Here is a 24,490-nt window from a genome sequence, read left to right on the forward strand (position 1 = left end):
GTTGAGTTCAATTTCTCTCTCCTAGAGATTTTCCTTACATGCTTTACTTCTCCAGTGCAATTTTTTATTGACACCTCTGATAGGTTAAAAAAAAATTCATGAACTTTTAGATTTTGTGACTTGCTGTTGTCGTCAGTGTGGGAGCAATGCTTTCTCTAATTTTCTACATCATCAGATGAAAACCAGATAAATTATAATTTTGAGATTTTTTTTCATTCCCATTTTGTAATGTTCCTGTGTTACCCCTAAACACTTTCACAAATTTTTCCATACATGCCAATTATGTATGTGGATGATTTGTAAAGAGTTTAAAATTGTTGAGTCACTACAACAGAGTGATAAGGGAACAGTCAAAGAAGGTTAGTCTCAACTGAAAGCAATAGATCAGGGAGGGCAAAAATGCAGAGCAGATACAAGGTCTATGGGAATATAAGCCCTCAGAAATTTATAGAGCTCTTACAGCAAGGAATTTAATATTCTCAAGAATGCATGATAAGGAGTTTGACTCAATTTTATTTAAATTTATTTAAATTTCAAAATATGAAAACTTAAGTTAACTGTGGGTCTTAGATCACAAATAGCAGAAACACAGACAATTACCTGGTAATATAGTCACAAAAAATAATATTTGGGATTTTGTGGAAATAATATTTGTGGAAACATATATATATGTATGTTTTATATATTAACTGAACTATGGACTTCATCAATTTCTTCTATATATATATGTATATGTGTATATATACATATTTACTTTTTAAAATATCTAGCAAGTGATAGGGTATATATTATACAAAATTATAACTCTTTACTTTTCTTTAGGGATTTCATAATCTGTATTCAACTAACAATAATCTAATGAGAATAGTTTTTTCAATCTTCTTTGCCATGTATATGTGATGACAGTTATTATGAGCATATTGGTGTAGATTACCAGTCATAGTACTATATTAAATCATAAGAATGTAGTATATATACAAACATAATATAAGACAAGCAAATATCATGAATATTTGAAATTCTATACCACATTCCTCAGATTGTTCTTTTATCAAGAAAGATTGTTGGAAAGATGGAATGAAATGTTCAAGTCCACATAAACTATTTTAAGGGAAATCTATTGTTTATATCATTATACATAAAATACACATATAAATTTTATTAAATTATATTTATTACAAAATTAAAATTAAGAAGAAACTAAACAAAGAAACAATAGAGATGCAGAATTATTTTTCAAATTATGCCCATTTTAGTGGTAGACTATTCTTATACCTTGTCAAGATTTTGTCTTTAACAAAATATTTTAATTAGTTATAAATGAACACTAAATGTCACACCATCAAGGATATATGAAAATCATACTTAGTAAGACAGTTGGCTTCCTAGAACTCTTACAGAACAACTTATTTCAGACCAAAATACACATTTTTGAACTTAAAAATAATTATTGGAATTGTTTTTCAAATTGTATCCCATGCATGCTAAGTTCCCAATCAAAATGTACTAAAGAAAACTTGATATTTTCTGCCCTGGGAGATGGTACAGTGCCATATAACTCTACAATGCAGTAGAAGATCAGTAAATGCTGCATCATGATGTTGGAGGTGATTCATTGTCTATATTATGACCAAACACTATTGTACTATGCTGTAATACAGTGACAGGATGAAAGTGTTGCAATGTGAGCAGGGAAGCTTATTCATAAACTGAAAGGCCCCCATTTAGCTGCACTTTCTGTCTCCTCCTTGATAGATTTTCTTTCCCTTCCTTGGGGTCAGACTAGCCCATCTTTTGTCTACTTCTGGTTTACTGTAAAAAGCGGCGTGGAATTCAGGTAACCAGACTTATATTGTGTGCAAAGTAAAAATGACTAGGCACTGAGTCACATCCTAAGGGTACTCTTGTGAATAAAATAAATGGGCTTCCAGCGCTTGTTTCTCACAGCCTTTACAATATTTACTTATTGAATCTTTTCTTTGTTTTACGTAGCTATGTAGTTTTGAAACTTGAGAATTTCTGTATTGTTATTCTTGGCAGCACCTTAAGACAAAAGTATTTTGCAAACCTTGAATGATAATCTAAAGAAAACACAATGCAATTGAATTTAGATTCGTTTAAGTCCTTGTAACATTTAAATTTAAAAAAAAAACAAATATACAGGACTGTTTAAATCAGAATACTCCTATAAACTTCTTAAAGTATGTTCTTTCGTTTGAGTTTGTCTGTTTTGGAAGACAGCTTATAATAACCTACCTGCTTTGGTGAGACAGAAACCAGAGGGAAGATTTTAAAGGCTTGGTGTTAAACCTATAAACCTATAGCTTATATATACATACGTGGCCATGCTGTGGTCACATCTATCAAAATGAATAGGTTATTCATGTCAGATTTGTTTTTTGAAGATATTTATTTGTTTATTATTTATTTATTTATTTGAGAGAGAGACAGAAATAGCAAGAGAGAGCACAGGAGTGGGGAGGAGAGGGAGAAGCAGGCTCCCCATTGAGCAGGGAGCTGGACGCAGGGCTCTATCCCAGGACCCCAGGATTATGACCTGAGCTGGAGGCAGAGGCTTCACTGACTGAACCACCCAGGTGCCCCTCATGTCAGGTTTTTGATCTCTTCCCACCAACACCACTTTTTTGAGGCTCCATGCAGATCACCACCTTTAAGTTAACAACTTTTCTTTTCAGAGAAAGGCTTATGCTGCAGCCACATGTATCTATATCTCAATTATAACCATGCACGTGAAGATCCCGAATGAAGTTGTTTCCTATGGCCTTCAGCCACACTTATCTATTTGAGAATTACCATTGTTTTGGTTTTTACTGGTAAAATTTGCCTGAACTACTTTATCTCTTAGTCCCAAAGGACCCAGCATTGAACCTTCAGGTATATATATCCAAGGAGAAGCAGAAGTGTCACTGGTCAGGGATGTGGCTGATAGAATGGCATTTTGGGATAAGAGAGTTGACTATATGGCCTCTAAAATCTCTAATGCCGCCACAAAACTGGAACATAGAAAATATTATTTTCTCATTGTTTTTTATTTTGAAAAACTTAAGCATACAGAAAAACTTAAACGTACTAGTGCAACATACACCCATATTCCCATGACCTAGATATAGCAATTCTTTTTTTTAAAAAGATTTATTTATTTGAGAGAGAGAGAGTGGGGTAGGGGCAGAGGGAGAGAATCTTCAAGCTGACTCCCTGCTGTGTGCAGAGCCGAAGGTGGGGTTTGGCATGGGGCTCGATCCCACAACCCATGAGATCATGACCTGAGCTGAAACCAAGAGTCAGATGCTTAACCGACAGAGACACTCAGTCACCCACTAGACTTAGCAGTTTTAACATATTGCCAGAGCCATATTTGCTTTTTTTTTCCTGAACTACTTCAAAGTAATTTGCAACATCTGAAAAAAATTATCACTTCCTAATGTTGTCTAATACCCAGTTTATATTCAAATTTCTCCAGTTGGCTCCCAAAGCAGCATTTATGTTTTCTTAGAACAAGGACACACATTGGGTTCACAAATAAATATTACTATTTTTTTTCAAATTAGAATTAACCCTAGTGCTAAAAACTGCCTTTCAAATGAAACCATAAATAAGGAGATATAATGAAAAAAAAAAAAAGTAAAGAAAACATTGCGAGGGTTTCATTTATAGGAGACAGGCATGTGTTCCCTATAGGCCTGATTTCCATGGTTGTTAAAGATGGATATTGATAATATCTACCTTAACTAGTATTATGTAATTAGGATAACTTTTCAAAAGTATTTAGCAAAGTGACTGGCACAGGGGAAGCATAAATAAATGTTAATCGTCCCTATTCTTATTATCGTTAGAACATAATCGATTAAGTCTGATAATGTAATAGTTAACTGTTTTGACACAGCCCCTGAAGCCTGGTAAAGTTTTATAATAAAATGAGATAGTTTTACACCTAAGGGAGCTGTTAGTGTAACTTATGAGATTTCAAGAGTGTTATTTTTCGACAGATGAGGAAACTGAGAGCTTTTTAGAGCTAATATATTTGTAAATTTGATTTAAAGGGCTATGCGGAAAAATGTAAAAATGTGTATCAGTCCTTCAGGCAAAGTCCAGTTCCAGTCCCTAAAAATCATTTTAAAATATGATGGAAAACTTTTCTTAATGAATTCTCAGGAATATGTTTGAAATCACAAGTTGGTATGCGGAAAATATCAATGCATAAACCTTTTCCATGAATTTGTTCTCCAAATTTTATTGAATTTGAATTTCTGCCAGCAGCAGTTCACATTCTCTAAACTCCAGCAAAATGTTATACTATTTATATTCCTTATATATTAAAACACACCATTTCCCAAATGCCTTTGGGCTTATTAAACACACACACACACACACACACACACACACACACACACACACACACATAAATGCTGCTATTAAAGTTGATAAACTCTGGAGGTACAAATGACACCACATGGATTTAAAGACCAAATCTGCCACTAACCAGCTGGATGATATTTTTCATGTCATTTCTCTTTCCTGGGACTCAGTTTCCTTATCTGCAAAATAAGCAATTTGGATTCTGGGACTTCTGAGAATAAGAGAATTATAATGACTTTATATTTCTATATGGTTTGTTGCTTACGGCATGTATTTACTCAATATAATTTACTTGGTTCCTGCCTAAGCTCTGTGAGGTAGCTAGGTGCGTATTTTTAATGGTCATTCCCTATAATATTATGGAAGTTTTGGAGGCCAAATGAAGACATTTATATACATCAATCATAAGTACCATTTACTAAATCCCTAATATATTCCAGGCATCATTACTTACAGAGGTAATTCTAATCGTCAGAAAACCCATAATAAGTTTACCGTCATGTTAACATGTGATAAAATTGGGGTTGAGGATGGTAAAGTTACTTGCTACAAAACTAGCACTTGGCAGAGTGGGCGCTTGGACGGAGGCCCATGTGACAACTTTTTTTGCATTTTTACTATCAGGACACTTTTTTTCTTTTCTTTTTGTCTTTTTAAAAAGATAATGAAAGTCATGGAAAGTGTTTAAGAAATAATGTAAGCACATTCATATTTTAAATAGTGGTAATGAGCATAATGAAATAAAAAGCAAATGAAAGGAAGGTAAGATTGATTGTGTTTATTAATACAGTCATAGAGAAATAATGAGGACCCACGTTTCAGAGTGGACAGGAAAAAATGTAGAGGAGAAATTAATTTCTACCTTGGAGAGACAGAAGCTTGAAAAGTATGTAAATGTAGATGACAAAGAAAATGTAAGCTCAATGCTACAAAATTTTAATCCCATAAGCCAATTCTTTTCTCCTATTTCTATTAACAACTATAAATTCTTATCATATGCATGTCTTACTTTCAGGAAACTTACATGCTAGGGGAAGGAGACCAATAAAACACAAATAAACATATATGTAGATACGTATATGAGGGAGAGAGAGATCACTATTATTTTGAAAGGTGATTCTGCTTTCAAAGACCTTTCTTCTAGTAAGATAAGATATATACATATTCACAAAAAATTAGACTACAAGAGAGAATAATATGAATATCTTGAAGGGAGAACTGATAACATGTTCTGAAATTTTTAAAAGAATAATTATGTACAGCTGGAGAAAAAAGAGTATGGACTATATAAATTTGGCTTGAAAATAGAATTAAGTTTGGACCAACAAAGATGGGGAGAGGAAAGATTAGCAAAATCATTAATGGGTAATATCTCAATATATTTACCTGCAGCAGCAAATAGTTTAGTTTAGCTTGAGGGCACAGTGTATGAGAGGAAGTAAGATAAAATGACATTGAAAAGTGGTTAGGGGCAAAAGTTATGGTGATCCCTGAGACCCAGTAATTTTACTCCTAGATATATACTCAAAAAAAAAAAAAAGCACCAATATGTCCACCCAAAGAAAAATACAATATTCACTATTCATAACAGCCAAAATGGAATACTTCCCAAAAGATCATTAATAGAAACACATAAATAGATGGTGTACATTTGCACAGTGGAATTCTGTGTGTCCAGAGCAAGGAGAATAAGCATACTATAACTCCATGCAACACAATAGATGTATTTCAAATATATAAATATTGGACATAAAAAGCCAGATACAAGAGTACATATACTATCATTTCATTTTTATAAAGTTCAAAAACAGGAAAATCTATAGTTTTGGAAATCAAGAAAGTGACGGTTCTTGGGAGATAGTGACTAGAATAGGTCCCAAGGAGGCTTCAGGAGTGCTGACAAACCTTTGGTTTCTTGATTTGGGTGCTAAGTACAAGGATGCACTCCATTTGTGAAAATAGTTTCAGATGTGCATTTATGACTTGGGCATTTTTCTATATGAATTTTCTACTTTAGTTAAAGAAATTAAAGGATGGTATTTGAGCAATTAATATTCTTGATTCAGTAAGGAGACGTAGAAGCTGTTGTCTTAAGCTGAAGAATTACACAATTCTATTAAAATCAGAAAGATTGAACCAAGTGGTAATAAGACAAAAGGATTGAAAATGAAAGAGAGAATTGACCCGAACTTGTATAGCAGTACTGGGAAAAGAGACAAGGAGACGGAGGTGATAAAAGCACTGGAGATGAAATGGACCAACTTTCCATCTGCCTAACAGAATGAGATACATAAAGAAAGGGAAACATTTTTTTAAAAGAGATTCAAGACTGGGTGGCAGGCAGGACTACTGAAAAACACAAAAATCAAGAGGATAAAGGATTTGGCAAATGTTAGCAAACTACCGTCAAATCTGGCTCATCAACTATTTTTGTACAACACATGAGCTGGGAATGGTTTTTACATTTTTAAGTGGTTGAAAAAAATCCGAAGAGATGTAATTAGAATAATATTTAAGACACATGAAAATTATATGAAGTTGAAGTTTCAACGTCCATATGAAATTTTTTGGAATACAGCCACACTCATTTGTTTGCATGGTGTCTCTGGCCACTCCTGCCTTGCATAGCCCCAGAATTGAGTATCGCCCTAGAGTGCTGTGGTGTGGCCTGCAGAGCATAAATTATTTCCCATCTTTCCCTTAACAGAAAAATTCTGCTAACCCCTGCTTTAGAGCTAAAATTGTAAATTATATATATGTCATATCATATATAAGGGCGAGTGTGTAGATATAGATATAGAGAGATATAGATACTTGAAAATGCCTAATACGGTAATAGGCAAATACAACGTTTGTTGAAAAAGGAGGATAACGTTAGAAATTGCATTCTGAGGATCACCGTATGGAGTGAAGAACTGAGCCTGTTATTGTAATTTAACAGCTGGCATTTAAAAAAACTAAAGAAAATAAAAAGTGCTTCATACACATTTGTTCATTTGCTCTCTAAGACAACCTGTGAGGTGCATATCATTGTGTCTAGTTCACAGATGAGGAAACAGATTCTAGAAAAAATGTGACTATACTTTGGAGCATAATTGCATTCAAAAGTAGAAGGTGACAGAAATACCATTGAGTAGAACGGGAATATTTCGGTATATTGTGGGCTCATGTTTGTTGGCGTAATAATAGGACAAAAACTCTAGAGCCAGAATTTCTAAGTGTCCGTACTGGCTCTACCACTTACTAACAGTATAATCTTGAGTTCATAACTTAACCTTTGGCACACTCAGTTTCATAATATACTAAAATTGGGATAGTAGTATAGTTACCTCATATGGCTGGGACAAAGAGTGAAGTTAAATATACGTAAGATGCCTGGAAGAGTGTCTGGCGTATCTGATGTTAGCTATTTTTGTCTTTGGCAAAAGATTCCAAAAATCAGTCGACACACAATATACTCTCATTTGGATGGCAGTGAGTCAAAAAGTCTTTGATAGCTGCTTATGTCACAGTTCTACTCTATAGATTTGAGCAGGAGCAGAGACATATCGCCAGCCAGCAGTAACATCAGAGATCCCACTTACCTGATTTGTGTTAAGCTTTGTTTCTTTGCTTATCTTGCACACAATTATCCAATGAGGGAGTTTTGCTCAGAATTCCTACATGTGAAGTGTTCCCTTAAGTCTCGTTTTGAAATGTTCGTAGTGATTCAAAATGATTAATAACATATAGTAGATCATTTACAGAAGCACTCAAAACCTTCAGGAAAGGTGCCAGGCAGTCGTTTAATGCTTTTTTGATGTTGTTCCTCCTGTGGGAGACTGAGAATTCACCAGAACTTTCCATTTCATAAACTATCGCCCAACTTTTGGCCCTTACCCTGTCAGAAGTAAACATCTGGTGATTATAATTCACCGTGTGAGTTGAGATGTTATTAAGGAAATTGAGTGCAACCGATGAGACTCCTGTGCGTGACAGGGTCAGCCTCAGTGCTATCCAATAATCCACTCTGGTCCCTGCATGGCAGGTGGGTAGCAGCTGCAATTACTGTCATTTTATGTCTGGAGAAACTTAGACAGGAGGGTTAAGGGACTTCCTTAAGGTCATATTGGAAATCAGTGGCATTCCAAGGAACAGAACTTAGAATACACTTAACCAGATCAACTCTTGAATAGTTTTAACTTTTTTTTTTTAATGAGGATAGTGAATAATTTTCCACCATATACCAGTGTATACTTCAAAATTATTTATTAGATCCCGATTCATGGATTTATTTGCTCTGAGACAAAGACCGTAAAAAGAGGTCCCAGTTGAATCTACCTTCATCTATTATTATTTGAAAGTTTTAACACTTTTTTTTAAATGAAAATGGAAAGAATGGTAATGACCAATAGTCAAGATGGAGAAAATTCATTTCGATTTTTGAGCTACTTTAATGGGTTAGTAGCTTATAATTTACTTAATGTGCTTGCATACTATTGATTTCAGACATAAGTGAGCTGTGTCTTCATTTATGTGCCTTGCTATGTGCCAGCAGCAGAAAAAGTTGCTTTCCTTTTAGTAGACCACATTGCCTGAGAAAGGAAACTACAAACCATTCAGATTCTAAGGAAGAGACACCTCTGTAGTTCATCAGTTAAAAGCCCATTCTCATAGCTTAATTTAATTCTTCAAATAAAATAATGCAAAAAGTGAAAATTTCAAGTGCTAGGCATGGGAATATATTTTATAATTTTGTTACTGAATAGGAAGTAGCCATCATTTACTGAACATTCGTTATGTGTCAAACATTATGCTAAGGAATTTAGAGGAAGCTTCGATTTGGAAAGCTTCATATTTTATTTTCATGACTACATTAGAACTGAAGCATGGGTAATCAATGCTGAGATTTCACAGACACCAAGTTATTTTAGACCTTGAGTTAGTCTTATAAAAAACAGATAATAAATGGCAGACACCTGATATTGGTTCTTTAATATTCATTATTTTTTGTTGGATTTCCTTTGACCATTCTTGTAATTCCTCCATTCATATATTTAAGCTTTTTTGCTCCTGTACACTATTGATTCAATAAAGTGTATTTCAGCTATTTTGAGCCTAATGTCCAGAATATTTCAAAGCTTTTTGAGGTGATTTTCCTTATTTCCCCATATGTAAATGTAAAAGGGGCTAGAATCTGGAAATATATAGGCATTGCGTGTATCACGTATTCTGTGTGAATAATAAATAAGTAAAATTTACTTAAATGATTTATCATTTTCACTACTCCCTCTGAGGCCCATGCACTCATTCTATTAGAATGTATATGGATTTTTTTTTTTGAGAATATGATTGCACAGGATGCTGCATGCAGTTTTATGGCCTTGATACTATCAAATCACTTTTACTTCGAGATTCTTCGTTTGACAAAAAGTTATAGGTCCCAGGTGCTAATGCTGTGAATACGGTGGTTTAAATGTTTCTACCCTTCCCACATTTCAAACTGCAAGTGGAAAATGCAAGTTGCATACTGTTCAAAATTTGACATATCCAAAGAATAATACTAAGCCAACACAACAAGTTGACTGTGCATGGGAGAAGAGCACCTCAAAACTCAGGATTCTAATTAGTCAGGGCTGCCTTAATAAACCCTGCCCAAAACATTTTTACTCTTCTCTCAAAATAGTTTGTATGCACATACGTACTTGAATGTGTTTAATGTACAAAATGCCCATATATATCCTAATGATTTTAAACATGTGCTTATCTAATATATATGATTTGTAAATGTATGCTATTATTGTTTACCAATATATATTCAGTGTTTGTGTAAGGATCTGTCTGAATGTATATACATACATGGATAAATAGAAATTATAATGTCAATAGACATTTCCAGATACTTTTGTTATACTCCTACTTTTGAAGCATATTATTGGTACAATTAAATAAGGTATATTCTTTTCTAATATATGAGATGCATTATATTATGCCTGAATTAATTTAAAATTGTATTGCATTAGAAATTTGAAAAGTCTCACATTTATATTAAGGAGCAGAATTAAATATGTCCAGATACTAAATTATACATTGTTATTCTCAAATTTAACATTGTAGTTCTAGAGCAAACATTTATAATTTAATAGATTTTTCATAGGAAAAATTAAGCCTAGAAAGTTTTGATTATATGACTTAAAAAAACTATGACATGTCTCTGTTATTAAATGAGCAAGTTTAAGAATATCCTGTAATGACCACTTCTTCCTAAAATGCTTTTTGACATAGTGTAATGATTATTAATCTACTTATCGCATGTTTTAGGCTAAGATGACTCAGTTGCCTGAGGCAGAAAAGGAAAAGATTGCTGAGCAAGTTGCTGATTTCAAGAAAGTAAAGAGTAAACTGGATGCTGAGATTGAGATATGGGATGATACCAGCAATGATATCATTGTTCTGGCCAAGAAGATGTGTATGATTATGATGGAGATGACAGACTTCACAAGGTAATTATGTGGAAAATGATGCATAACACTTATAATGGGTAGAAACATTTGTCACAGTAGTGAAACCTAAGTCTCTCTAAGTGGCAGTTGCTAAAAACCAAATGGTGGGAGAAACGCAAATAATATAAAATTAGAAAGTTGTAGGTGTGTAGTTCTAGAGGTTTTGGTAAATAAATATGGAAAAGTTTCTCATAAATGGCCAGAAAATGATTTTAGAAATCTCCTTTATATCCTCTCACCTTAGGAATGTTTTCTGCGTTTCATATTAGCCTATTATTTTACAAAGAAATTGGTAAATCAAATTATGATTTTGGTTGGAATAATCTGAATACTTGATTTCCATAGCTGCATAATTTTAGTTGTAATGATTTATGTGTCATCAAGATTAGTTTTATCTTTTGCTACTGAGATATCCACCAAATATATTTTAAATCATGGTGACTTAATGATATACAGGAAAGAATCATACATTATGTGTAAATTCTGAAAGCAATACAATGTTTATTATAGCGTCAAAATATTATTTTATAGAGCTAGCCAAAGAGCAGTGAAATAATATAGTTCTTGCACTACCAGTTACTAAAATATACAAAACTACAATAATTAAGGTAATTTAGTGTCGGTGTAATTTTAAAAGCCACAGAGCAGAAGAATACTCTGAAGCAGACCTGGTACACTTAGCAAAACATGCATTTATATCACCATACATTATACACAAATATAAATTTTAGATGGAGTAATAAATGTAAGTTTAAAATCGTAACAAATGAAAAAAGGTACACAAAGCTTTTACTTATATTAAGATTGAGAAAGGCTTTCTAAGCATTGGAGAAAAAGGAAGAACTTATAAAAAGGATTATTAAATTGAACTACATTAAAAAATTCTGTAGATCAATAGAATGTCCTAAACAATATCAAAATATAAATGGATAATTGGATAAACATTTGTAACAAAAAATAACAAAAACATGATGTCATTTATATATAAAAAATACTTAAAGACATTATAAAGAATAAAAAACCAAATATTCTAGAATGGACAAAAGACATGAGCAGATAATTTGCCAATTTCTCCCCATAAAAAATATGACCCATAAATCTGCGAATAATATTCAACCTAAAATAATTTAAAATAAAGTAACTTAAATTTATAAAACTGGACAAACTTTTAAGATAGGTTTGTTATAGGGAGGGTATCATGATGACTGTTCATTGCAGCATTATTCACAATAGCCAAGATATGGAAACAATGTTGGTGTCCCTCAAAAGAAGAATGATATATATCATATATATATGATATATATAATATTTTCTTTACATATATATATGGAATATATATGATGGAATATTTTATATATATGGAATATTTTTTTATGTGGAATCTTAAAAAGAAATCAGAATCTTAGAGTAGAATGGTGGGGACTGAGGGGTAGAGGAAATGGGGAGATGTTGGTCAAAAAGCACACACTTCCAGTTATAAGATGAATAAGCTTTGAGGATCTAATATACAGTACGGTGACTATTGTTAATAATACTGTATTGTATACTTGAAATTAGCTGAGAGTAAATCTTAAGCATTCTCACACACACAAAAAGAGACAACTATATAAACTGATGGATGTATTACTTAACTTGATTGTGGTAATCATTTCATGATGTAAACATATATCAAATCCCTACTCTGTACACTTTAAATATATTACAGTTGTATTTTTCAATTATGCCTCAGTAAAGCTGGGGGGGGAGAGGATAATCAAAACAGTTCAGCGATGAGACCCTTATGTCCAAAAAGACAGAAACAGAAAAATAAAACTGTAATGCAACACACCAAATTGAAATAAATTTCAAAAAATACCATATGATCCAGTAATTTCACTACTGAGTATTTACCCAAAGAAAATGAAAACACTAATTCAAAAAGATACATGTACCCCAATGTATATTGCAGCATTATTCACAATAGCCAGGATAGGAGGCAACTCAAGTGTCCATTCATAGATAAGAAGATGTGGCATATGTACACAATGGAAGATGGCAAAGCCTTAAAAAAAAAAAAAAATAAGATCTTGCCATTTTCAACAACATGGATGGACCTAGATGGTATTAATGTAAGTAAAATAGATTGAGAAAGACAGATGCCATATGATTTTGCTCATGTGTGGAATCTAAAAACCAAAACAAATAAATAAACAAAAAGCAAAATCAGACTTATAAATACAAAGAACAAACTGATGGTTCCCAGAGGGAAGGGAGTTGAGAGATGGGCAAAATGGGTGAAGGGGTGTGGGAGATACAGGCTTCCAGTTATGGAATGAGTAAGTCATGGGAATGAAAGGCACAGCCCAGGAAATATAGTCAATGGTATTGTAATAGCTTTGTATGGTAATGGATGGTAGCTACATGAGCATAGAGAAATGTGCAGAGAATTTGAGTTAATATGTTGTACATATGAAGCTAATTTTGTGTCAACTATATTCAAATAGTAAAAAGTTGGAGGTGTGTATTCTTAAAATCTGGACTTGAAATCAAAAACTAAGAGGAATGATAAAAGGGCTGAGGAATGTAACAAGTTCATCAAAATTAAAGAATTAAAAAAAATCAAAAACGACAAATTATAAAGTGTCCAAAGGAAAATAGATTCAAATAAAAATTCCAAAGGGGCATTGAAAACAAGCAGGAGATTAACTATGAGACAGTGATGAGATAAAAGTAAAGAAAGAGGAAAAGAGAAAAAAAGACTGAAATGGAGAGGAGGCAAAGAAGCTCCAGTATACATATACTCAGACCCTTTGAAGAATGATTTAAGAAATAATAAAACAACTAATATTTAAAAGTATAAATTGAAAATATTTTCATATGTAAGACTAAACTTGAATTTATGTATTGAAAGATGTTAACATATACCTAGGAATTTGATGCAGACAACACTAAACATACACACATTTTCCTCATATATAAAAATATTAATATATTATACATAATATAATAACACCCACTATATGTGTGTGTGTATGTGTGTGTGTGTGTATGTATATATGTGAAAGGGAGAGAGAGAGCAAAGTGAAACCAGCTAAATTATAATGATTTATGAAAAGCAGTTCTTACCTCCACAAAGGAGAGGCAAGTACTTTTAACTTTGTATGATTTCATTTCTTGCAATTATCTCCATACCTCTAAGCAATATTCTTTCTTCTCTAAGATATAATTTATTGGCTTTTCCTACAAATGAGAATGCAGATAACTTAGAGGACTTCATCTTCTTTTCCCCCCTCCTTTCCTTAGTTTAATGAATTTATATATTTTCATTGTTTTTATTTATAATCCTTGAAAGTATTATTTTATTCATAACTGGTTTTTTGTTATATGTGTTGGTTATATCTCAACTTCCAATTATGTATGACAAAAAGATTCCCACGTTCCTCTTCTGCCTCTTACTGGTCCATTCTGTATCTCATTCATAGCCCAACTTCTCTCCACTACGTCTTCTTTTACATTATTAAGTAATATTTAAATTCTTTTCAATAATTAAATCCCCTATGCTTATGTTATAGGTTGATTCTGAAAATAAAGATTAATAAATAATATTTTATTATGACACTGATACAATTAACCTAGATAGGAAACATGCATAAAAGAAACATTTCCTATAAAAAGTTGAATTAGAGTTTAGGCATGGTTTAAAGTGTCCATAGATTTATATGGAAAGCAGCACGTTATAGAAAGAAATCTAAACTAAGAGCTGTTTTAATATTAAATATTTAGTAAATATTTAGAGTGTATATATATATTTATAGGCAAAATGTAGAACTAGAAGTATAAACAATGAAGGACAAAGCCATGAGAAGCAAACTTCCAAGAAGTGGGCAGAGGAAATAGAATTCCATAAAAACAGAACACTCAAGTGATCATAAGAACATTTGTAACATGAGAAGGATTCTGGGCCATAGTTAAGGGAGTTTCAGTGAGTGATCAATGAGTTGTTTTACTTGAAGAAATTTTAGTTAAGATGAAGATTGAAGGGGCACCTGGGTGACTCGGTCAGTTAAACATCTCCCTTCGGTTCAGGTCATGATCCCAGAGTTCTGGGATCAGCCCCCCGTTGGGTGGGGCTCCCTGCTCAGAGGAGAATCTGCTTCTCCCTCTGCCTCTCCCCCATCATGTGCTAGCACGCACTCTCACTCTCTCTCTCTCTCAAATAAATAAATTCTTTTAAAAAAATGAAGATTAAAAAGATAGTATAATTTTGGCAGTTCTCAATTTGTGGGTACTTTTGTTTGAGTAACTTCACTAAACGGTGAAAGAGAAAAACAGTCATTAAAAGAGGTGGGTGAGAAACTAGTGGATAAGAAAATAAAGATACTCAACATAGTAACTTAAAGGAGGCACAGTTAAGACAAGATTTTGAAATTTCTAAAGGGAGAGAGGAAATAGGAAGGGATAGAATGAAATTGGAGAACAGGAATAAAAAGCTATAACCAAAAATGAAATAAAGAAGTAGAGCATAAACACTGAGAAACAGGGAAAACAAACAAACAACAAAAACAGATATAAGGATAAGCCTTCATGACTTTAAATGGCTGTTCCTTCTTGTCTTAGCTGAAATGTTCTATCATAGAAGCCTTTCTTGGCCATCCAATGTAGCCTTCCTTCCCAACCTGTCTCTATATCACAGGATCCTGTTAACTTTCTTTTTAGCAGTTCCTACATCCTGGATTATCTAGCCCATTTATTTATATATATTCTCTGCCTCTATATCCCTAACAGACTATGAGATGTATGAAAGTATGAAATTTGACTTTATTGTTTTATACCCAGAACTTATAACAACCTCAGCAGTATGTATACAAAGTAGCTGTATATATTATAGCATGTGTACACGTATGTATATATGACAGTATATAATATATACTGGTTGAATGAATTAGGAAATTTTTTTAAATAATTTAAATTAATTAATAAATCAAAGAGAAAAAAAGAAATTGCAACTTGAATTCAGAAGGAACCAAGAATAAACAAATGAAAACCCAAACAACAATGGAGTAAAAATAAGTTTAAGCTCTTGAAATACACTTTTTTATTTTTTAAGTTTATCTTTTTAATTCAAGTGTAATTAACATACAATGTTATATTAGTTTCAGGTGTACTATATAATGATTCAACAATTTTGTACATTACTCAGTGCAGTAAATGCACTCTTAATCCTCTTAATCACCTTAATCACCTTAATCACCTATTTTACACATCCCCCCAGCCATCTCCCCTCTGGTAATTCTCTATAGTTTATTTTCTATATTTAAGAGTCTGCGTTTTTGTTTGCCTCTTTTTTACTTTGTTCATTTGGTTTGTTTCTTAAATTCCACATATACGTGAAATCATATGCTATGTGTCTTTTTCTGACTGACTTATTCCACTTAGCATTATACCCTCTAAATCCATCCATGTTGTTGCAATGGCAAGATTTCATTTTTTTATGGCAGAGTAATATTCCTGCGTGTGTGTGAGTGTGTCACATCTTCTTTATCCATTCGTCTATGGATGGACATGGGTTGCCTCCATATCAAGCTATTATAAATAATGCTACAGTAAACATGGTGGTGTATATTACCTTTTCCAAATAGTGTTTTTGTTTTCTTTGGATAAATATTCAATAGTGAAATTACTGGATCATATGGCAATTCTATCTTTAACTTTTTAAAGATTTATTTGTTTATTTGAGAGAGAGAGAGAGAAAGAGAGTAGGGGTAGGGAAAGAGGGAGAGAATCCTCAGACTCTGCACTGAGCGTAGAACCTGTCACCTGGCTCAGTCCCAGGACCCATGAGATCATGACCTGAGGCAAAAACCAGAGTCAGACACTTGACTGACTGAGCCACCCAGGTAGCCCTCTATTTTTAATTTTTTGAGGAACCTACATACTGTTTTCCACAGTGGTTGCAGCAGCTTGCATTCCCACCAACAGTGCATAAGGCTCCCTTTTTCTCCACTGCCTTGCTAAAACACTTGTTGTTTCTTGTGTTTTTGATTTTAGCCATTCTGACAGGGAAACCCACTCTTTTGTTTCTTCCTTAACCCTTACATAGATCTTAAGGGTTGAACACTAAAGATTTTAATTTTTAATGCCCATGTGCCATTAAGAAGAAACATATAGTCAGGGGAGCTTGAAGCAAGATCCTTGCAAAAGTCAAGAGCTATGCCTCTAAAAGGAAACTAGAAATAATTCCATGGACCAGCTTGAAGGAGCAATAAGAAAGTTTTGTTTCCTTGGAGTTTAAGTCAATAATGGTTATCTTTAAGAGATAGAGACCGCAAGGATATGACCTATTAAACTGATGGATTTCAAATTACATATATTCAGAAATGCTACCTCTAAAGTAAAGCATTAAGATGCAAGAAACAATGATGCGCAAAGAAATCAGAAAAACTGTTGGTATATTCAAATAGGCCTTGGAAGAAAAACAACAATGACAAGAGAAAAGACCATTTGAAGTGACCACCCTGTGCAGGGACCCTGTAATTGGTGGAAATCAGAGTGAAATGGTCTACTTTTATATTCAGGGAGAATTGAGAACATTAACATTAGTATAAATAACATTACACTTTGCTACCTAAAGAATGCGTATAATGTCTTTTTAAATTTCTGAGAAAGCTCTAACACAAAATTAACATATCAGTAGATGAAAGTAATATAGAGAGGTTGGAAGTTAGAAAATGAGAATAAAATTAGAAAAGAAAATGGGGAGTGCATAAAAAAACTAAAAACATGTTAAAATCATAGTAGATACATTAGTATTTGTAATATGTAAATGTAGGAAGCTTAGCTGTTAAAAAAAATGTAAGTACAACAATACCATAATCACTGATGTCAAAAAAACTATCATTATCTATCTATCTATCTATCTATCTATCTATCTATCTATCTATTTATTTGTGAAGATTTTATTTATTTATTTTAGAGAGAGTGGGGGGAGGAGCAGAGGTAGAGGGACAAGCAGACTCCGCACTGAGCGTGGAGTGCAACTCAAAGTGCAACTCAATCTCATTACCTGAGATAATGACCTGAGCCAAAATCAAGAGTCAGATGCTCAACTGACTGTGCTACCCAGGTGCCTCTATCATTTTTACATAGAGGCGTATAGGAATCTTTTTTCAAGGAACCATGGAAAGTAGGAGGAAATCTCTCTCTAAAAGAGGAAGGAAATGTGATGAGCACTAAATAATGCATGAAACTGTTAAATTACTATATTGTAAACCTGAAACTAATATAATAATATGTTTTTAAAATATATATATTTTTAATTTTAGAGAGAGAGAGAGAATGCATGTGCCTAAGAGCAGGTGCACCTGAGTGGAGGGAAGGGAAGACAGGGAGGGAGAGGGACAAGCAGACTCCGTGCTGAGCGTGGACATGGGGCTCGATTTCAGGACCGTGAAATCATGACATTAGCTGAAACCAAGAGTTGGATTCTTAACCTACTGAGCCACTCAGGTGCCCCTATAATAGTGTATGTTAACTGCACTAGAATTCATATTTTAAAAAGTGAAAATAAAAACTAAAAAAAATAACGGAGGAAGGAAATGTATGAATAAATAGAGGGAATTTGATGGTGTAAATGCCTGATGACTTCCATTTGCAGGGCAATGTCAACTGTGGAATATGAGAAAGCATAAAAAGGCAAACATAGAATGAGAGCTTGAATAAAGACACAGAAAGAGATTATAAAGTTAGTCAACTAAGAAGATCATTCATTAATTCATTTATGGTTCATCACCCAGTTTGAAACCTAAAATATTCATTAGGAACAGAGTGAATAGATTTTCCTTTCACATGTTCTGAGAAAACTGGAAAGTTGGATTTATCTGAATTCCTAGGATGGAAAGGAATTTGCAGCAGGATTCAAAGGGATGAGAGAATTTAAACTATTAGAAAAGACATATTGAAACAACTGACTGCGTCCAGACGGGAAAGGAGGGAAATGAGGTCAAGAAATAGAACCAAAAGTGGAAAGGTAGGGATATGTCACCAACAAGTGATGAAAATACAGACTTCAATGCAGTTTTTCCTGCTCTATTTCCCTCCCAAAGCTATACTTTGAGCAAACTTAGAAAAGAATGCTGAATATGTCTTTGGAAAGGATGCTCAGTGACTTTGAGGGTTTTGTAATCTGTAGCTGGACTGTTAGAAGAGGATTCACAACTCCACAGAGTGGTAACTCATTGGAAAATAGACACATTTCATGTTTTGCAAAAGCTAAACAGCCCAACTTTCTCACAATCCATAGGTGTCACTGCCAAAGGTGTCCACAGGACAGGAATAATATGTGTTCAAATTGCCATAAAGGAAGAGTAACAAAATTGAATGTTGGACTCTGATAATCTTTTGTACTTGAATTGCATCCAGATTCAGTTTAATTTCAGTTCGTATAGAATGTGATAAATCTCCAATTGTTTTAAAATGGATACAACCCTGTTTTTCACTCCTTTTTTATTCCCAGTTCTGTTTTAAGAGGTTTTTTTTCAGACACTACAATGTTTTTCTGAGCCTTAAATTTATCCGTTTTATATATAGGCTGTTTCTAAGTTCCACCCACGTCACATTTCTCTCACTGCTGTTGTTTTAGCTTCTTTGAAATGGGACCTGTAAGGATGGGGGTCCTAACTGGCAGGGCAGTGTTTATTAACAAGCAGTAGATATTTGGTAGAATAGTACAATCTTTGTCCCACACACAGAGTTTAAATGGTTATATATTTTTAAAAATAATAAAAAGAAAAAAATATACATTATCTTTTCTAAAGTGTCACTAAATATTCTAATTTTCCTTAACTACTATTTTATTATCAATAAGAGGCATAAGAATAGTAAACTTTGATAATGCTTACTGTGTACTTGACTATGATAAATAAGTATGTTTTCTCATTTTTGTCCTCAGTACAGTTTGATTATTACATTCTCCATTCTATTATTAAAGGAACTGAGATTCATAGAGGTCAGATAGGTTGCTCAAGGATACACAAATGAAGTTGAAATTGAATTGAAGTGAGTCCAGCTTCAGAATCTGTGTACCCACTCATTGTATTACAGGTCTTTACCCACTTGCTAAACACAGAGCAAGACCCAGTCCTTTCCTCATGGGGAAGACAGACCAATTGGAAATAACAATTGTGTATAATGTGTTGATGTTCTAGCTGTAACTCGGTAGGATTTCAGAAGAGGGGGGTTATCATGGGGAATAGAGTAAGCTGAGAACAAAAGTATGAACAGGTGAAGTTTGTATTAAAATTTGAATGAAATACAGAGATTAGATTGTGGAAGGAGATGATATAAGTGAGAAAACCCACAAAGGTGGAGGCTAGAAGGTGGGAATGGGTCAGATCCATTTGGGGGACTCTAAGAAAACTATATAAATCCAATACGAAGTTAAGATGAGCATGAAGAAAGTGATAGATTATAAAAAGACCTTAGAAAATGGACAGGAGTTTTTGTTGTTGTTGTTGTTTTAAGAAGTAGGAAATGGGGAACTATTCAAGAATTGGGATCACGATGGTGGCATGACAGAAGGAAAAGAAATCTAATATACGTAGGAAGAATGATAGCACTTTTGGATGGCACTAGCTGAGACTCAACCCGTGGGGGTCTAACCACCATTGGGAAACCCATATAATTAGATAGGCTTTGGAAATTCTGGTATAGGCTAATAGAAACTTTGTAAATTGCTGGAAAGTACAGTACCAGGAAATGGAAAAAAATACTCCTGTAAAATCTGATGTAGCTATTTCTGAGCCTTGGCACAAGCCCTTCAGCACACTGACCATTTAGTACTTCTTCCAGTCTTAACTGGAGACACAGAGATTTTACTCTGGTTGTCTGTGAACAGTTACAAATGGAATGAAGCATCTCTGTCACTACCATTGTGATACATTCATTCCAGAGCAGAAAAGTCAGGTTTTAGTTTTTTAAACATGATTTCTCCCTGATGAAAGACCATCCACATAGTCACACAATGTATGTTACATTATTACAGTGAGCCTATGGAATCTTCTAAAACTCAGCATCCGTTTTTTTCAGAATCTGGTACTTTCTAGAATCAGACTTAAGGACTTAAGATTTGCGAGAGGGAAGTAAGTTTTTCCCTTGTACTGATTAGTTTCCCAGGAAAGCATCTTCCAAACTCCTGCCTGGAAGATAAGGGTTCTGGGGGCAGAGATGCAGAGAGTAGAAGGGCTGGAAGTCTCTCCATTTACTATTAAGTATTCATGCATTCACTCAATACCCCTGTCGTCAGTAAAAGGTACTCCGCCGCAAAGTAAGTCTACAGACCTCCGATGAAAGACCATCTGTTTTACTCTTTTCAGAGAATTATCTCTAGACTTTTCTGGAGGTGAGGGAGAAGCTGATATTCAGTGGTGTGGAGTAGGTGAGGGGACCAAACTGCCTTTTACAGTCCCTCCCTTCACCCCAAATTTCAGTCATCCATGAATCTTTCTGTTTAAGTCAGTTTCATCCTTAGTTTTCCCACTGCTGGTTTGGACTCTGGCTTTCTCAGGTTGACTATATAATTTACCACTTGTCATCTGCTTTCTAGTTTCCTAATAGTTCTTGCTGTTGTCTCTTGTCCCATTCTGTTCTTTCCATCCTAGAATGTTTAGATCTTTAAAAGAAAAAAATAATGCATCTGTAGTTTTAGTGGGACTTGGAGAAAGAGAAAAATTATATACATGTGACAGTCTGTCATCTGAACCCAGAAACCCACTAGGATTTATTAGGATTGTGAAAGTTTTCTCTTTATGATATTTTAGAGTTTAGATTATTTATGAATGTTTTCTTCATAAATTGTGCCCTCTTTTCCTTTTCTCACCTCAGGTAAATTCTGAGCAGTATCCAAGCAGTATCTTGACTGAACCTAAACAGTTCCCACATTTCATGGTTTATGTAACTCTTGAGAACATCTCGTTTTTTTTCCTCATCTGAACAGGAGACAGGCTCTAGGTAAAACTTCCTAGATATTTAATTGTACCTTGTATGATCATTTAGGATGTATTTTTTAATCCTTGCTGAACAATTATGAGGAAAAAGATAAAAAATGATAACTCCCCCTTGAATAAGAAATAAAAACCATCATATTCATCTTTGTCAAAAAATTATGATTTCTAAGAGTGTATCAACTTTAATGTCAGTAAGTTAAAAAATTGAAAATACCTAAAGTAATACTGCTTTAAGTATTATTATTATTATTATTATTATTATTGTGCAAGTGGGGGGGCAAAGGGAGAGGAGAGAGAGAGAATCTTAAGCAGGCTCCACCCCTAGCATGAGCCAGATGCAGGACTGGATCTCATGACCCTAAGATCATGACCTGAGCTGAAATCGAGAGTTGGACGCTTAATCGACTGAAACACCCAGGTGCCCCTAAGCACTATTATTTTCAAAACTATTTATTTGGAAATAAACCAGGAGCTAGATCCATCCTCATCAACTGTATATTTTAAGACACAATGTGATATTTTAAAAAATGTATTATTTTGACAAAATTTGTAGGCTTTTTTAGAGTTTTTGTTGGTTCATTTATGTAATCTCTACTGAATATCAGGCACTGTCCTTGGTATTAAGGATGTACTAATACCTACAGTGGAGGATTTTGAACTAGAGCAGCATAAGATACAATGGGAAAAGGTGAGGAGAATAGGAAGATGGGCAGCAAAGCAGAGAGGTGAAAGAAAAAGATCTAAAAGAATGATAGTAGAAAGGAGTAGACATGGTGGCAGCAGAAATTCAGCTCTGAGAGACTGCAGAATCTTGCTAGGAGTTGAGATATAAATAGGGAAATTAAAGATTTGAATGTTTTTCTCACCTGGGCTACTTATGCCCAAGATTTTGAAAAAACATTTCTGGCTTTCCAATTAATAACTTTAAAAAGACATTCATTTTATATTTGAAATAAATATATCAGGGAGAAAGAGTTATTTTTCTGTACTCTATGATGATGGCTCACTTTTTTTCTTGTTGGGCAGTATGTGAGAGCAATTATAAGGTATTATCTTTGACTTTTCCATGAATATTCTCCCTGTAAAAATTAGGTTTGTTTTATTTTGTGAAGTCTTAAATCACTGGAATCACCATTCAGTAATGCCAAGGAGAAATACTATAACATAAATAAGAATGATTCTGTATGCCAGTTATTTTTACATGATAAAAATTTACATATATTTTGATATGATAAGTAATGGGTAAAAATTCAGCTTACATAACATCTTAGTAATTGTTTATTAAAATCGACTGAGAGTGAGAGCACAGATACTCTTCCCTGAAATTTGGCATTTCAATGTCTGGTTGTAGTGAATTTATGAGACAGCTGTGTCAATTTCCAAGTGGCAAAACTGTCCTGTATTGTATGAAAATGCAGAGATTACAGGTGGATAGAATTAAATTATACATTGTCTTAAGCACAGACAATTAAACTATTGGAAATGTGGGCATAAACAAAGACCACCCAAATGAGAACATACAAAGACTATTTATTCAGAATGTGCTATAACAAAGTACCTACCATCACTTGCTTTTGGCAGAGAGTCAAAGGCAGGCAGAGAAGACAGAAAGCTTTAAAATAGAAAAAAAAAAAAACAAAACCTTTAGGCATCTCTGATTGGAGATTGTTGACATAAGAAAGAGGCAGGCAGGCTAACTAGAAGCAGGGCATCATGTTTGGGGAACATACTTTGCTTTCTCTGATTGTTGCTGAATTTAAAGCGAGGCAAATATAGGTAGACCAGCTGTCATTGTCAAAGGCTTGCCCATTCTTTGTCGTTGTTAGAGAGCCTGTGGTTTGGTTTCTTGACCTAGTTGCTGCGGTTTGTGGGTCAAAGCTCTATTGTCATATTTAGTGTGGCCATTGTCCATTTGTATGTTCCGTCTATCAGAAATTTAACTGATAATAATTTTTTTGGGATGGTGATTTATAGATAATTGTATAAACAATATTGAATTAATTTTATATTCAAAAACAAAATATTTGTTTTTTTAAGAAAAAAAGCAATCTGTGATAATCTTTATCCTTAACCAATGATCCAATGAGTTTAAAAGTAATTAGGATGACTGGATTAAGAAGTTGTGGTCCAGTACTGTATGGTGACTAACATAATATAATAAAAAAAAAAAAAAAAAGAAGTTGTGGTCCATATATACAATGGAATATTATTCAGCTATCAAAAAGAATGATTTCTCAACATTTGCTGCAACATGGTCGGCACTGGAGGAGATAATGCTAAGTGAAATAAGTCAAGCAGAGAAAGATAATTATCATATGGTTTCTCTCATCTATGGAACAGAAGAACTAGGAAGATCGTAGGGGAAGAAAGGGATAAAGAAAGGGGGTGTAATCAGAAGGGGGAATGAAGCATGAGAGACTATGGACTCTGAGAAACAAACTGAGGGCTTCAGAGGGGAGGGGGGTGGGGGAATGGGATAGACCAGTGATGGGTAGTAAGGAGGGCACGTATTGCATGGTGCACTGGGTGTTATATGCAACTAATGAATCATCGAACTTTACATCAGAAACCAGGGATGTACTGTATGGTGACTAACATAATATAATAAATATTTAAAAATAAGTAAAAGTAATTAATTTCAATCATAGGAGA

The 24,490-nt window shown here is 33.8% G+C and overlaps 1 protein-coding gene across 9 annotated transcripts in view; it reads left to right on the forward strand.

The window, feature by feature from the left end:
- CTNNA3 (catenin alpha 3) overlaps positions 1-24,490 on the forward strand; it is a 1,640,794-nt gene that overhangs the window by 1,489,664 nt on the left and 126,640 nt on the right. For all 9 annotated transcript variants that reach the window (XM_026504310.4, XM_048218672.2, XM_048218673.2 and 6 more), the window contains one exon: positions 10,678-10,859. In XM_026504310.4, the coding sequence (XP_026360095.1) occupies positions 10,678-10,859 (182 nt within the window). The remainder of the gene's footprint in view (positions 1-10,677; positions 10,860-24,490) is intronic.

Source organism: Ursus arctos, unplaced genomic scaffold (genome assembly GCF_023065955.2).
Source record: "Ursus arctos isolate Adak ecotype North America unplaced genomic scaffold, UrsArc2.0 scaffold_7, whole genome shotgun sequence".
NCBI lineage: Eukaryota > Metazoa > Chordata > Mammalia > Carnivora > Ursidae > Ursus > Ursus arctos.